We start from the raw sequence: 15,905 nt of genomic DNA on the forward strand, positions 1-15,905 counted from the left end.
CAATCTTACGTTACATTCTTCATTAGCTGTGCGAGCATGGCAGTGACGAAAAGAAGAGGACAAAAGCTAAAAGACACGATGCCACTCCTTTGGGCTTAACGCTCGATCTCAAGCTGTCCCTGAAGCAAGCGAGAAACAACGCCCGATCGAAAGACGAAAAAACAAGGAAGAAATAATGGTGGAAAGTGGAAACACATAGTTTGTCAGAATGCTTCGTGCAGAAGCCAAGTTTTCAGCGATGTCTACTGTAGTGTAGTGCATGCTGATCCGACCGCACAGCACGAGAGAGAATTAGTACAGACATTAAAGTTCAACGTGGGATTATTTCAAGTGGAATGAAAAATACGACATTAGCGAGAGATTTTGCATGTTGGGTCGGAAATAATTACAAAAAGTAGCACGGGATCTGCAGAATTTAATGAGCATGCATGCAGCAGATCTCATAACACGGCTGGAAAAGTTGCTCGTTTTGCGAAACACTCACACTCTCTCACGCACACACAAAACGTTGACTTGATTTTCTCTATCATTGACTGAATTTGCATGTGCATTAGGGCTTGATCTAGCTTCCTTTCTACGTCAACCTTCGCCTGCTTCGAGGACTCCATTACAAAACAGAAGAAGTAAATTGACAACGAATGCTTATAATATAATATGGACATTATAGTGTGACCTTATCACGGCGTTGCATTAGATGAGATCCGAATCCGATGACATTCGAAGGGTCCATTCTATTTTTGTGCTGATTGTTCTTGGTCAGCTTCGCAAGAGTCGTGGGATACCTTCTTTTTTCCACGTGCAATCTCATCGTCAAGTGGTGAAAACAGAAGTCGATGGGATTTAAATAGTGCATTTGCTTAACTTTGTTAGATATTGTAATTGGTCGATTCGATTGGGTATAAGCTTTGGGAGAATTACCAATAAAGTCTTAAAACAAATTACAATTGTATCAATTTAGTTATAAACTTTTTTTGGCCAATTGAGTCCTAAACATTTTGTATTTAAGTAAATTCAGTCCATTCGGTCAATTTTGGCCGGAAACCGCTGACATGGACGCTGGACATTCTATGTAACGCAGCCAACGCTGCCGTGAATTTTTTTAAATAAATATATTAATTTTTTTCGAATTTTTTTATTTTTTCTTTTCTTTCATTTTATTTTATGTTTCTTCCCTTTTTTCTTCCTCTAGTCGACGAGTAGCGGTGAGCTTGGTTCTAGGATAGAACCGGGAACCTGAGAACCGGTTCGGTTCAAGGTTTTAGGGTATATAGAATAGGTTTCAAGTTCCAAAAATTATAGAACATGTTATAACGGGCAGGTTCTAGATTAGAACCTGGAATAAGTCTTTGTGTTTTTATTATTCCATGTCTTCGTGCGATCCTGCAGTATTCCATGGCGTCCAATGATGAATGTGTAATCTAAAACCACTAATATGAGCTTCAATTTTCAATAATACTCATGACTGAGACTTTTACTTTGTTAATATTTCATATTCTTCGTATGTCTAAATATGAATTGTGATCGGTGGATTGTAGCAATTCACTGCAATCATTTAATTAAGAGTACAGGTGAAATCTTGGTAGACCTTGGAATCGACCCTAGAACCTATTATAAGGTAAATTCCAAGTTCCTGAGTATGCAAGGTAGTTTCCAGGTTTCAAAAATTAGGGAACCTGGAACCGTTCACCCTTGCCACTAACGAGGCTCCACCCTCATCAGATTTGGCGAGTTCGAGCCTCACCCAGCGATGGCAAGCAGCTAGGGCGAGCCTCGCCAAAGAAAGTGTGATGGTGGGCCTTGTTCATGGTGAGAGGAGGTAGAACCAATGGTTATTGAGTGTTGGAAAACTCGGAGTGGCAGGGTTGTATTGGTGCTCGATTGGAATGACGAGAGTCACAGTAATACGGACCTCGAGATGGACTAGATAAGGAACATTGGCGTTGGTGTCGTCAAGGCGGCAATGGCAAGGGCTAATTTGGGGCGATTGAGATTTGGCGAGGCTCACCCTTGCCTAGCTCACCAGATCTAGTGAGGGTCGAGCCTTGCCAGTGGCAAGGCAAGGTCGACCTTGCCCAACAACGGCGTGGTCGAGCCTCGCCGGCCCTTGCCTTTAGCCGATCACCGAGGTCCGGTTACCGATTGAGGAAGAAAGAAGGGAAGAAAAGAAAAAGAAAGAGAAATAAAATAAAATAAAAAGAAAATAATTTTAAAATATTAAAATATTATTAAAAATTGTCCATGTTGGCGCCAGCCATCTCACGTAGGACAGCCAGCGTCCATTTCAGCAATTTCCAGCCAAAATTGAACGGATGGACTGAATTAATACAAATGCAAAAGGTTTTGAACTCAATTAACATAAAAAAAAATTAGAACCGAATTGATATAATTACAATTGGTTTATGACGTTTTTGGTAATTCTCCCTATAAGCTTTTGATCGATGCGAACTAAGGTATTAATTTTTGTGTCACGTAGGACTGGCACAGTGAATGATAAATGCAAGAGGGTTGCTTGTGGTGGTCAATTTGGTTGGATCTATCGATTGTTTGCATGCAATTATAGCTATTGGTGTTGGAGGGGAAAATTACCAAAAAACTCCTACACCTATTGATTATGTCAATGCAATCCTAAACTTTTCTTTTTTTGCCAATTGAGTCCCAATTTTTTTGCATTTATACAAATTCAATTTATCCAATCAATTTTGACCGAAAATCTGGACCCCAGTTGTCCTACGTGGCGCGGCCGGCGCTGACGTGGATAATTTTTAATTATAGTCAATTTTTTCTTTACTTTCTCTTTCTTTCTTTTTTTATTCCCTTCTTCCTCCGGCCAGTGAGGTCAATATATATATAATTCTCATTATTACAATACTAAAAAGAAAACCCTAAGGACTAAGCCCCCTTTCCTCACAGCCTCATCTCAGGACGCGCTTACTCATTCTCAGTAACACCCTGTTGCCTCTAGCAGCTTCATTCACGACGCTACTTGCCGCTCACTCTCGGTCACGCCTCTCCCGGTCGCAGCCCCTCTCGCGCATCCCTCCTCGGTCCTCATCGTCCTTGGTTTCTCCCTCTCGCTCGCGGCCAAATCTGACTCGAAGGTTGAACAAATTGGCCCTTCTCCCGTAATTGTAAAGGTTGGATAAACCGTCATTCGTTCATCTCCATATGAGCAGGAGCGATGGGCCTTAAGATGATTCATCACGACCGGTCCGGTCCGGTCCAGGACCAGGTGTGGGCCCGTTCAATCCGGCCCACCTGATCCGGTTTAACCCGGCCCTAACTTTCGCAGATATACAAACGAAACTCCTCTTCAAGAAACGAAATTCGGGGGCAATTTTTCAGTCCATTTTTCATCAGATCAATTTCCGCGTATCTCTCCCGTGTCGAGGCGCTCTTCTTCCCCATGGCGAGAGAGGACGGCGGCGCGTCCGCGATGGAGGTCGACGGCAACCCCAAATCCGATCCCGGCGTGCAGAAATTCTCCATCAACGGTCTCTTCTCTCGCCCCCGATCCCGTTTCCTCGAGGACTCGTTTCGTTCCGCGCATCGATTTGAATGACTCTCACGTTTCGCTTCCGTTTGTTCTTCGATTGGTTCAGTGTTGCAGCTCCTGAAATCTGCTCAGATGCAGCACGGCTTGCGCCACGGGGACTACACTCGCTACCGGTAATGCCGCGCTTAGTACCGTCTCGATTTGCTCGGCGTCTTCCGTGAATTGCGACGTGGTCGGAGACGTTGGTTTAGGTGTTTGCGCGATTGCGGTGCTTATCCGATGGGATGTGGTGTTCATTTCTTTGGGCTGTTGCTGTGACAGGAGATACTGCACGGCTCGTCTTCGGAGGTTGTACAGATCGCTGAAGTTCACGCACGGCCGCGGCAGATACGCGCGGAAGGCCGTGACGGAATCCTGCGTCACTGAAGTCAGGTCGGCACTCGTTCCATCGTCGCTTTGTGAATCTTCTGTGATGCTTGTGGTTTCCTCTTGTGAGATGGAGAGCATTGCATAATTAGGCGGCGAGTGTTTTTTTTGGCGTCCTTTCATTGGTAGGAATTATGGTCAGAAGGTAGGAATCAGGCGATTGATCGTGAATGCCTGCTTGTGTGTTTACTAGCTTCGACTCGATGGTTTCATCGCTTCTGTGGACATTGCGTGGCTGCCACCATGCCTAACTGGATGCTTTACATGTAGTAAACTGCATTTTGTTTATTTGTGTTGGCATTTTCGCAAGGAATGCAATATTGCTGTATATTTAGGAGATAAGCCTTCAGGTGGTTTTCCGGAACTAGATTCTCCAAGTGAAGTGATTATTCACGTGAGAGTTGGCATTTTTAATTCCTCCCCGAAATATCGACTCTAAGATATCCTGTTACTCTGATTGGAGGATCTTGGAAGTTTATCTTGCCATGAATTTCGAGAAATGAATTATGACGGACAAGACCAGCACCTTTTCTTGAGAATTTTGTGATGTATCTGAGAAGTATGGACATCTTTGCACATAGTTGGAACCTAGGTGGCTAGATGGAGAGTTAAAGAGCTGAGGAATAAGGAGTTTGGAGGGATGTAGGGGCTGAGAAACAAACTCCTGCTTGTCTTCTGTTCACGGGACTAAAGATGTCTCTGAAAGAGGATTTTGCTAAGATGATCATGATTGAAAAAATTATGCGGGGACAAAATCAATGGCGTCATGGCTGAGTGAAGGTGATAAGAGTGCAAAGCTCCTCCATAAGTTGTTTATGAGGCTCACAGGAGTTTTAAGGTTTTAAGCAAGATTATAATTTGGACTCAGAGACCACCCGCCTGGGTGGCGCTGCTGGAGCGCGCACTCTTCCTCTCGCAAAAGGTTGAGTGTTCGAATCCCGGGTGCCGCAGGGTGACTTAACCGGTGCACGTGTGTGGTGGCTAGCACGTGTCGCCCCCAGGGTTTACCTCCCGGCTGTCGGCCGTGCGGGGGTTCCCTGGGTCATCAAAAAAATAAATAAATAAATAAATAATTTGGACTCAGTGACTTGAAGCGGGAAGTTTAGAAGATTTGAGGCGTAAGCTAGACAGGATGAAGTTTCTTTGTGTTTGGATGACTTGGCATTGTGTTTTGGACTTCCTTTTCATGAGTTGAATAAATATGATAGGAAAATTGCACCTGAAATTGTGAGCCTTGTGCACAAAATGCATTGAAGTCCTAACCCTTTTTATTGATGGAATTTATCCCATAACCTTTTTGAAAGAGTGTAATCAAGTCCCGGTCAAAACTTCTCCAATTCCTCGTATTTGACATATCATCAGGCTGCTATGTACCCAATGTGCAACTGCCACGTAAGCAATTAATGGCAGAAAGACTTAATTGTACTTCTCTTGAAATTTTAGGACTTAATTGCCCCATTGAAAAGTTTAGGACTCTATTTACATTCCTACTCTATACAAAAAGTACACAACTTTCGGTGCAATTTTCCTATATACTGTATCATCAAAACTGCAGGGTTGTCAATGTAATTTACCTTTCCACAAAATGCCAAAGACATGTAGTTATGCTGGTGCGCAATTAATTGTTCCAGATATGATTTTGGTGAAAAAGAAACTTTTTTGGATATGATGTTAAGAATAGTTTTGTTTTGCAATAGTCTTCTCTAATTTGTTTTTTCTTGTAACTTCAAATAGGTTCCTTCATTTAGTTCTCTACACCGCAGAGAGGGCTTGGAGTCATGCAATGGAGAAAAGACAACTTCCGGATGGTCCAAATTCTCGACAACGCATACATTTGATTGGTAGGCTGAGGAAGGCTGTAAAGTGGGCTACCTTGTTCTCACAATTGTGCTCCGTGAAAGGAGATTCACGGACGTCTTTAGAAGCTGAGGTGTGCTTCAATTTGAATAGGAATGGTATCTTGTGTACGCTAATTTCTAATGTTTATGCCTGATAGGCTGTTACTTTATGATTTCGGTATATAACTTTGATCGTGAGACTGAGACACTTTGAATTTTAATGAATTTTAAGTTGAGTTCTTCTTAACGGTGGGAACCATTATTTTCAATGCTATGATGATTGTAAAAGAAGTAACCGTATAGAACCAAATGATTTCCTACCACACTCTTCTATTCTTATATTCATACCCCTTCAGTGAGGCCAAAATGTAGACAGAAGACTATCTTTAAGAGCTTCCTTTTCTCAAACTGTCTTGCAATTAGGTTGCTTAATGAAGATTTTATGTTGAAGCTATTCGTAGTTTGTCACGACAAAACAAAAATCGAGAGGGTTAATTGAAATTTGAAGAGGTAAATCCACGGGGCTAAGGTTAATTGTTTCTTCATTTCTTCTAGTTTTCTTCTTGTATACTTCTATATAGATTTAATTAGTTCCAATGAACATTCGGTTGCTCTTTCTGATAGATGTTAATTGCACTGTATTTCCTTTCCAATTAGCTTAGTGGAGTTGCTTATTTTCAGGCCTATGCTTCCTATATGAAAGCGAACCTTTTGTTTGAGCAAGATCGGAGCTGGGATACTGCATTGATGAATTTTAAGAGTGCCAGGTAGTTCCTTTTCTGTTTTCGAACAATCATTTTTGAGTTGTTCCTTTTTGTCTAAAGTCTGAACACAGTCACATTGGATCAACAGTTAGGGTCGGGTTAGGATTTGATTTGACCTATTTTGAAATTTTCTTGGATGGGTTTCCATTTAAAAATTTCTTAAATAATATGGAACTCATGAGAAATACATCATATTTGCTTCTTTTAGTAAGTATATTCTAACTGTTGGTATTGTCACAATTACAGGGCTGTTTATGAGGAACTAGGTAAATATGGGGACTTAGAAAATCAGGTGTTGTGTCGTGAGCGAGTTGAGGAGCTGGAACCAAGCATTCGGTATTGCCTGCACAAAATTGGCGAGTCCAATCTCCAAACCTCTGAATTTCTGCACATTGGTGAGATGGAAGGACCAGCACTTGACCTTTTCAAAGCAAAATTAGAGGTAAGCACTTCCTAAACATGAAATATGCAAATTTGTACTTATATTTTGCTCCCTAGAATGTAGTTATTTTTTCTGTCTTTTCAGTTTTCTTGCAGAACTCATTATTACTTTTTGCCTTCAATCTAGGCAGTGAAGTTTTTTTATCTTCTACAGCAAAGAATGTTTCTTATCTGTATGTTCTTTGGTAAATATTAATCTTGCTTTTGTGCCGTCTTTCAATTAATATAAAATTCGGTGCTTGGTGGCTTCTTTTCTTTTCATTTCTTTTTTAATGTGATACTTGGTGCATTTCTTGAGTCATGTTGTCACCATGCCATTTTTATGTTTCTTGGGAACTTGTTCAGCTTCAGCGATTGTAGATAATGACCTCCTGATTTTTGTGTATTTAAATGGCACAGGGGGTTCTATCTTTTAACAGGAATTTGCTCTTACCTTTCTCTCTATTTTGACTGTAAATAGTGGAACATATCCTTTTTTATCTCCTTGATAAATTATCTGTCTCAGATGTTGAGATTCTTTTGCCTGTGTCATAAGGGATTTTCTGGTTCATCATTCCTTCCAGGATGCTTTAGATCGATTTTCTTTTCCGAATCGGAGTCTACAAAGATCCTTTTGAAAAATGTCAAGTAGCGGTATATGCCTACCTATATATAGCTGAATTCCAGGAGTTGTCAGCTTTATTTTTTTATAGTTGTAGAGGCTTCGTTAATTATGGAATTTAGTGTAACTGCAACAATTCTATTTTAAGAGTTGTCGACCACACACACACACGTAATGCGTGCAGTTGTTTTTATAAGCGTTGGCTATGACTATATATTGGGCATTCCTGTGCATGAAATGGCTGCCACTATTAAAATGATCCTCGACTTCATCTGGTAGCTATTGTTCGTTGTGTTTGTTTTCTCCGCCCTTCTAGACCTGTTACTTTTTGGTTTGACAAGACTCCATGTTGATGCCTCTTGATAAAAATTTTATTGCCTCTTTGATCTTTTTTGTTAATTGCTTTGTAAATTACCGCCTCCTCTTCGTGCTTGACCTTCATTCATATGTTAAATGTCGTGATGCTCGAGTTGTCTTGCTTCACAGGCGGTCATGGCTGAAGCAAGAACCCAACAGGCCGCATCGCTGACAGAGTTCCATTGGCTTGGTCATAGATTTCCTATTTCAAATGCAAAGACTCGAGTTGCCATTTTAAAGGGTTAGTGCCAGTTCTTGCTAAGTGACAATGGATTTCTTAGATTAGATCAGTAGCAGTGTTCTTTGTGAGCGACTCTATTGCTGATCCCTGATGCTGTTTACCCCCACCCCATACCCTCGTAACACCGCCCATTATCGCACAATGATGGAAAAGGGAAAAAAATATATAAGAGGAATTCTGAGGGGGGGAAAGAACGAGAAAGAGCCTTTCTCTGGATGAACTCTGTCCCACAGGCATAATGCTTAAGAGCTGTAGAATTACTACTTGCTTGAAGATTCGTTGACTTGTCACATCTGCATGGTTTCAACACTTGCATTCCACCTCACTCTAAAGGGGATGAACTCCTTTCTGTGGCCATACGATTTGAAATGATGTTTACTGTGTGACATCATGCAGCACAAGATCTAGAGAAAGATTTGCATGGTCCAGCAGCGGAATCCCTTTCGTCAGAGAAAAGATTGACTGTCTTTGACAAATTATTTGCTGCTTATAATGAGGCGAGGAGTTGCATCAGAAATGACCTGGTAAGGGATATAAGAATATGAACTCTCTTTCCACTGAGGAACTTTGTCATGTTCAATTGCCCATTCTTTTGAGAAAGTTGTGACCTATTACTGTTGATGAAATGTATCTTCTAGGTCAGTGCCGGGAATGCTGAAAAAGCGAAAGATGACCTGAATGGTCTTGACAAGGCTGTTAGTGCTTTACTAGGACAACGAACCATTGAGCGCAACCAGCTTTTGGTCAGCATTGCCAAGAGTAAACTCACTAAGCGTCGTGAGGAAAAAAATGAGAAAGTTACCAAGCCTGAAGAGCTTGTTCGCTTGTACGATCTCCTACTTCAGGTTGACTCTTCTAGTCTTTTGGTTTCTAACTTGCATATTGACATACAATTGCGCGGAGCAAAAATCCTGGAGTCATGTTTGCATGTTACCGTGTTAGTTGGGTGAATTTTTAGATGCTTTATTCTGCAGAATACTGCTGATCTTTGCGACCTACTAACTTCTGGAAGAGACCAAAAACCGGAAGAAGTGGCACTAGCAGAGGAGTGTGTACTTAAGACTCTTGTATTCCAAGCAGAAAGGTTTTCCTTGGTCCCTTTGCTTTTATCTGCATCAGCATTTGCCTTATTAAATGTTCTAGAGAAGTTCTGTCAATTTCAAACAGTTTCCTGGTCAATAAGGTCATCTTGGTGTTCCTTGATGCTAAATAGTTTATGAAACTTCATTGATGAGGGTCAACATTCTCTGCGATAGTATCTTCAGTTTTTGCTCTTTGCTCATCTTCTTTTTTCTCCCATTACACTATATACCAATTCTAGCTCCAATTTTATGATTTTTCATTTTGTGAATGACTTTCAAAAACCAAACTTACATGAGGCTCTCATATTGTCTATTTTCATCAATCAAGACGTCTCTCTTATTCGTTTCCAATTTCTACTTTGATGGAGACATCCTTTGTTAGCTACTTTTGGGGTATTAAAAATTAAAAGTGCTGGTTCATCTTACATCTTAAGCTTTTAGATAAGTTGGCAATGGTATCACTATTTATACAAGGTGACAGAATGCAAGTCAGAATTTCAAATTTTTGACACTCTTATTTTTAATTTTTATCTGTTATTTTGTTTTTACCTCCAAGGTGTGTTAAAAAGAAATGCTTGATATGCATTGGTGGCTTGTTTGCTAAGATTTTTTTTTTGGTTGAATTCCTAAGAGCTTAAGATTGATCATTTAACATGGCATTAGGTCATATGTTCGAATCTTGACAGACCCATCATTACTCATATTCATAATTAATGTCAACACTTTGCCTTTGTTCAAATCCCAGTCTATGCTCAAGGAGGAACTGCCAGGCATTATGTATTTAAGGCACGCTTTAGTTTTACAGCTTTTAGATAAGTAGGCAGATGGTCTCACAGTTTCTATAACAGCTTAGGTTTTAGATAAGTAGACCTTACCTTTCAATTCTGTGTCAATGGATGTCTTTAATTTGAAATAATAATGGTTTCTAATCGTCTGCAGGTGCTTTTACTTAGCCTTGTCATATGGTTTGGCTGGAAAGAGGGTGGAAGCATACGCATTGTATTGTCGTGCTCGCTCTTTAGCAGAGGAGGCGCTTCAAAAATATGACAGTTCAGGCCGTAGTGATGAGGTATCCAGATTTTTTGTGTATTTTATTGCTTTTGGTTGATAATTTATTTGGAGATGCTTCTCTGTTTTGGGAAATGTTAATTATCCACGGGATGCTATGGTGTTGCCAAATTCATGGTTTGGCTTCTGCTCCTTTCACAGACGATGCGAAGAGAGTTGAAGACTTTACATGATGAGAGCAGATCTAACAGTTGCATAGAGCATGCAAAAGGAATATTGGAGGAGGTTAAGGGTCCTGAGAATCTCTCGAAGAAAATATCTACTATATCATTGTCTGGGACTGACAGGAAGGTACTTCTTTAGTTCCCTTTTTTTCCCTCTTCTATATACAAAGAGAAGACTCGGCTGCAGTCATAGTTTAGTGTAGCTAAATTAGACATCGAAATGAAAAAAAAAATCAAAATACGGGGATTTTCCGCAATTGATAATCTGTCCATGAAAACTGGCAATGCTTAAATTGATAATCTTGTAAGGTAAAAACTTGATTAAGAAATCAAAATTGTTTTAAACAGGAGCGAGCTAGACTTCTCAAAGTCATCATGAGTCATGACACCACAGGGGTTTTTGGGTAACGTAAGGGTCATCTATGTCAATGAGTCATACACCAAAACTTTTAGAATGTTTCTTTAGGTGACAGTGTATTAGTCATTGAGCTTATTTCATAACAAAATAGCCCGACAACAATAACAAATGGGTGATTATGTATGTGTCACACTTTGCTCAAGTAAATAAAAAGAATGATCTTTGATAATACTGTTGGACTGTACAATATTGCCTTGACGTGGGATTTTTGTGACCCTTACTGTGTTTCAGCTGGAGAAACTTCTCGAGAAACTTGACGTATACGAATCTGCAGTCGGCGATTCTTCTGTGAAAGGCGTTACTCACATTGCAGCCTTCCCTCCTGCTTTTGAAGCAGTGCCCCGTAATCCCATTGTTCTCGACCTTGCTCATAACTGCGTAGAGTTCCCATCTCTTGAAAACAGGATGAAGAAGGACAAGAAGGGCTTCATAAGCAGGCTATGGCGATGAACCCTGTTGATGAGGTTTTTCGATTGTGCAGATTTATCTTCCAGCTGCTCTCCGTTTCACCATCTATTTAATCTTCCGGGAGGGGCGTGTTGAATTTTGGCTCAAATTGCTTGCATTTCGGTGAATGACCTCCGATATATACTTCTTTTTCAAAGTTTAGGCGCTCTTAACATTTTCACTTGACAAACAACTGCATGAACTTTCTTCTCCTACGAGCATGACGCCGAGGAAAATGGAGCAGCGCGTGAGATTTCGTCCAGTTTATTTCATTTCGGCATTCAATAGTATTGTGAAATCGGGAAATTTTGGTATGTATCTATAGATGTCACACAACTGCTCTAATTTTTCTCTTTCTAAAGACTAGCAAAAGAATAGTGAGAGAACAAGAATGATGCGAAGGCAGATTGTTTACAATTGTTAGATGCTTTCCGAAGCAAATTCATCTACGGAGTCTTTTGATTACGTTAGTAGGACCTCAATCTGTTTTGGCAAATTTTCTACTTTTGGTAATCACCCGGTACTTTGACGTTCTTTCTCCGCACGGGAAGTTGCTGACCAAGGAAAGAGTTTACCCCAACTGGTCAATGTTATAATGCTCGCTTTATCAATTTCATCTACCAAATGACTACAAAGAAGAAATGTAATCCACGCTATATGAGGTAAACACGTGCACGGATTGTTTTCCATTGTTATATTCATGCACCTATACACAAACTTTTTGAAAGTAATTCACTGATTTTGTGCCTAAGGTGCACTTGTTAACGAGGCCCATAAACATAACATCTTTTTCATTGACTTCATTCTTGGTGGGGGTTCTTTAAAACTCACAACAATATATATATATATATATATATATATATATATATATAAAAAAAAGGTCACCCAACAAATTTCCATGATGGAAATTGAAAGTCAGACAATTCCACGATGTAATCTGTTGTTCGATCTGAACCTTCGGGTCCAACAGATTTCAATGATGGAAATTGAAAGTCCGACAATTCCATGATGTAATCTATTGTTCGATCTCAATCTTAGGGTACATCGGATTTTGTTTGTTTTTTATTTCTGCACTTCAATTGCCCTTTTGCTAGTGTCTTCTTCGTACACTATTACAGTTTTCTTAGTTACCTTACCTGCAACATCTCTCTCTCAGCTCTCTCTCAACTTCTGTTAGAACACTACTTCACCGATCACTATCCGACATTTTGCATGAAACCCATGAAAAGGATCAGCCCAAAAGCCATCTCTAACATCATATTTTTATCATTATCTGCATTTCTTTGGAATGACAACACGAATACGTGCTCGAAAAAACTGGTTATTCGATGGGACATATGGTGGGTTCATTCATTTCTGGCGTCACCAAAAGGATTGGTGGTCTCTTGGAATCTCCTCGCAATTTCATGTCAGGAAAATCTTGCAGGTAAGCATCGCCCTGCTCTGAGTCATTCATTCTTTTGTTCTTAGTTCGAAATAAAAGAAAATTAAGTTCATGCTATTCGGTTTTCGTCTGTTTAGAAGAAGCCTGTGCATACACGAGTTGCATGAGACAATGCCTGTGCAATGTGAAATACGTGTGCATGTAGCAGTGTTTGTCTGTGTTGATAGAAGCCCTGTGCGTCTAAAGTTACATGAAACAATGTCTCTCTCTTTATTAAAAAGTGGAAGTACTTTGTATTTGAATTTTGAGAGTAATTTTCTGTTAAAATTGCGCTTCAGCTCTTTTTGCAGATCGACATGGGACTTCCTCTGTTAAATAGAGAACTTTTGTATTGTCAATCTGCTGTAGATGGCCGCGGTTGCGATTCGTCTGTACATAAGTATGGTGCCTAGTCTTTCAGGATCATAGTACTATAAACTGCAGCCTTCGAATCAATGGAAAACTTTCGAGCTTGTTTCTTTTTAATCAGCTATCGACTTACATTCAAGGGTGCTTTTCATGTCATATGGCTCGGACTTGTTTTCCACATTATCAGATATAAGGCTACAGAGATTGCAGTTATGCTTCTGAAGCTTTCTAAGATTAGCACTCGGGTACCATTGTCATTGATATAGTCCCTTCATTTTAGCTGGTGATTTTGAGACGTATCTTTTCCTGACGATCTAGTATAGGTTCCATTTGTTATCTTGCCTGCGACGAAACAGATGTGAAATGAGGCTGTGCAATAATCTGTCTTTTAATTCAGGTAAGCTAAACTTACAAAGGTATTTAGAGGCTGAAATGTCTTGAGAGGCCTAATTCAGTCCAATAAATTTGGGTTGTCTGCTCGCGTGTTAGGAATTTGATTTTTCCTTTTCATTTGCAGTTCTGCTCTTCTTTTATCTTCTGTACAAATTGGGCATCTTCCGGTGTGTTGGCAGGAGCCTTGGCAAATTGGCATGGTCATGCTTCTTTTGCTGCTTCACCGCCCTATGTTGATGCTTTTTCCTTCAGGGATAAGCTTCTGAGCAGTGTGACAGAGTTAATTGAAGGCGCTGGAGAAGTGTGGAAGGCTTGTATTCAAGCATAGAATATGACGACTACGATGGAAACTCTGTGTATGATATGAGTAGACATATGGAAATTAGGAGTTCATCTCATCATCTGAGATGCCGTAAACTTTCTCACTTGAGGAAGTCTTTGCAGCCAAGAAGTAAAATAAGCATGAGCAGATATGATCACAGGAGAAAGGCTTTGCAGCAGCATTGCAATTGCGGTGGCTCACTACGTGATTTTAGGGTAGTTAGGACAAAGAAACTTGTGCTAAAAACGCACAGATTTTGACCATGGGATTGGCCGAAGGTGAAGGAGGTGAGATGGCGGATCTAAAACACACCGGAGGTGAATTTTTCTTGCGAAGTAATCTGCGGTTGCATTCCTTTCAGCACTTGCGCATAAACATGTCCATAAGACTTCATATAATATAAGTTTACTTAACTCGATTTTGCTTGGTACTTACTTCACGAGATGTTGAAGTTAATTATGATGGTCCCTTATTAAAATTCTTCTGCCTAAACGGATCGAGCTTATGCCTCTATAATCGACGTTTGGTAAAACCTAGATTAGAATTTATAACAACCCATTGTGTATTCCATTCCCACAATATTTTCTCTCGTTACCAGATGAAAGAATCTCGTTCCAAATTCCATATTTCTTCGTAACCCAACAAAGAGATGGAATCCTGATTTCATTTTATTCTATTGTTGCGAATTCCATTTTGCTTCGTTGTACCAAACACATCATTAGCTTTTGGTATACTGAGTCTAACAGGTTTGTGCTTATGTTTCTGAAGTGTATCGGCTAAATATTATGCATAATATCTGGGAAGTACAAGCACCACTCAGCAAGACATATTCACCAGCTATTGTACAACTCAAGTCACCAATCTGTCTCTCATTCTCATGAATTCACTTCAAAGAACATTCCACAATCACTTTGCCAACATATATTGATTTTTATAATTCATTAGAGGATTCAGTTTTGAGAATCAAACAATCTGAAGAAAGTCTCTTGGAGTAATACAGCTGCATACAGCCAATTTTTTTGAGTTTGATGTGATGTGAGTGCACAGATGTTTTTCATGCCTCTTAGGGTGCGTTTGGCAACTTGCCAAATAGTAACTGATTCTATTCTTTTGTTCCCAGAATCAGTTTGGGAATAAAAATCCGTTTGTTAAATTTTTTTTGCCCGGACACAATTTTGCAAAAAATTGTGCCCAGAATCAGTTTTGGAACAGAATTAAGAAGCAAAAAAAAGTAGCTTCTTGATTATTGAACAATTTTTCCGGAACTGATTCTTCTTGGTTTTCTTCCTTTCTTTGGTTTGTTGTTGTTCTTCGGCCCCGCCACCCGCTGGCCACCGGCCGCCGGCTACCGACCACAGGCTAGGGCCGGCGAGGGCGGCTCGTGGTCGCGACGGCAAGGCCTCGCCCAGCCAAGGCGAGGCCGGCCTTGCCGTCGCCACCCAGGCGACCGACTTGGCTGGCGACGGCGAGGCCTGCGGCGAGGGCCGCAACGCCCTCGCCGGCCTTGGCCTGTGGCCGGTCGCCGGCGTCGGCGGCCGGCCATGGCCAAGGGAGGGAGGGGAAAGAAAGGAAAAAAAAAAGAAAAAAAAGAAAGAAATATTAAAAAATTCAAAGTATTATTAATAAAAAGAAATTTTGTGTAGTTACCAAACGCATTTCTGTTCTTTTTCTATTTTAAGAACAAAAATTTTGGGCAGTTACCAAACGCCTTCAAATGCTTAGAAATTGTTTCCGGGCATGGAATTAAAAAGAATCATTTCTGTCCAGAATCTGTTTCTAGACACAGAATGGTGGCCATGCACAGTCTTAAATTCAAGATATAGGAGCCCATATTCACGCCCATTATATTTACTTTCTTTTTTGACCAAAACAAAATTATATTTACTTTCTTTGAAAGATGTTCCAAACTGTTAAGTGTTCTTGAGGTTTGCCTAAATTACCGGAACATGTCATCATCTGCCACGGAAAGGTTGCCATTGCTTTGCATGAAACTTGTCGTCTCCTTAAAGCAATCTCTAGCGAACATCCTATGTCTTTCCTTGCCTGGCTTGAATTGGC

At 40.4% G+C, this 15,905-nt stretch overlaps 1 protein-coding gene across 1 annotated transcript; it reads left to right on the forward strand.

Annotated features, from left to right (window-relative positions):
* The first annotated feature begins 3,319 nt into the window (after nt 1–3,319).
* On the forward strand, nt 3,320–11,658 carry LOC115666607 (uncharacterized). Its single transcript, XM_030588311.2, has 13 exons — nt 3,320–3,491; nt 3,600–3,666; nt 3,815–3,925; nt 5,654–5,849; nt 6,439–6,524; nt 6,768–6,963; nt 8,050–8,161; nt 8,558–8,685; nt 8,800–9,006; nt 9,136–9,245; nt 10,183–10,312; nt 10,453–10,602; nt 11,125–11,658. The coding sequence occupies exons 1-13, from the start codon at nt 3,404–3,406 to the stop codon at nt 11,341–11,343; spliced, it is 1,800 nt and encodes a 599-aa protein (XP_030444171.1). The 5' UTR covers nt 3,320–3,403; the 3' UTR covers nt 11,344–11,658.
* Nucleotides 11,659–15,905: the final 4,247 nt, after the last annotated feature.

Source organism: Syzygium oleosum, unplaced genomic scaffold (genome assembly GCF_021117445.2).
Source record: "Syzygium oleosum isolate NSW1041296 unplaced genomic scaffold, Sole_v2.1 Sole_v2.02, whole genome shotgun sequence".
Taxonomy (NCBI): domain Eukaryota; kingdom Viridiplantae; phylum Streptophyta; class Magnoliopsida; order Myrtales; family Myrtaceae; genus Syzygium; species Syzygium oleosum.

Bases quoted from the DNA above. Each gene is read 5' to 3' on its own strand.
- LOC115666607 (XM_030588311.2), top strand. From the start codon at position 3,404: ATGGCGAGAGAGGACGGCGGCGCGTCCGCGATGGAGGTCGACGGCAAC. The intron at 3,926-5,653 runs GTCGGCACTCGT...AACTTCAAATAG, and splicing joins TCCTGCGTCACTGAAGTCAG to GTTCCTTCATTTAGTTCTCT. The intron at 9,007-9,135 runs GTTGACTCTTCT...TTTATTCTGCAG, and splicing joins TGTACGATCTCCTACTTCAG to AATACTGCTGATCTTTGCGA.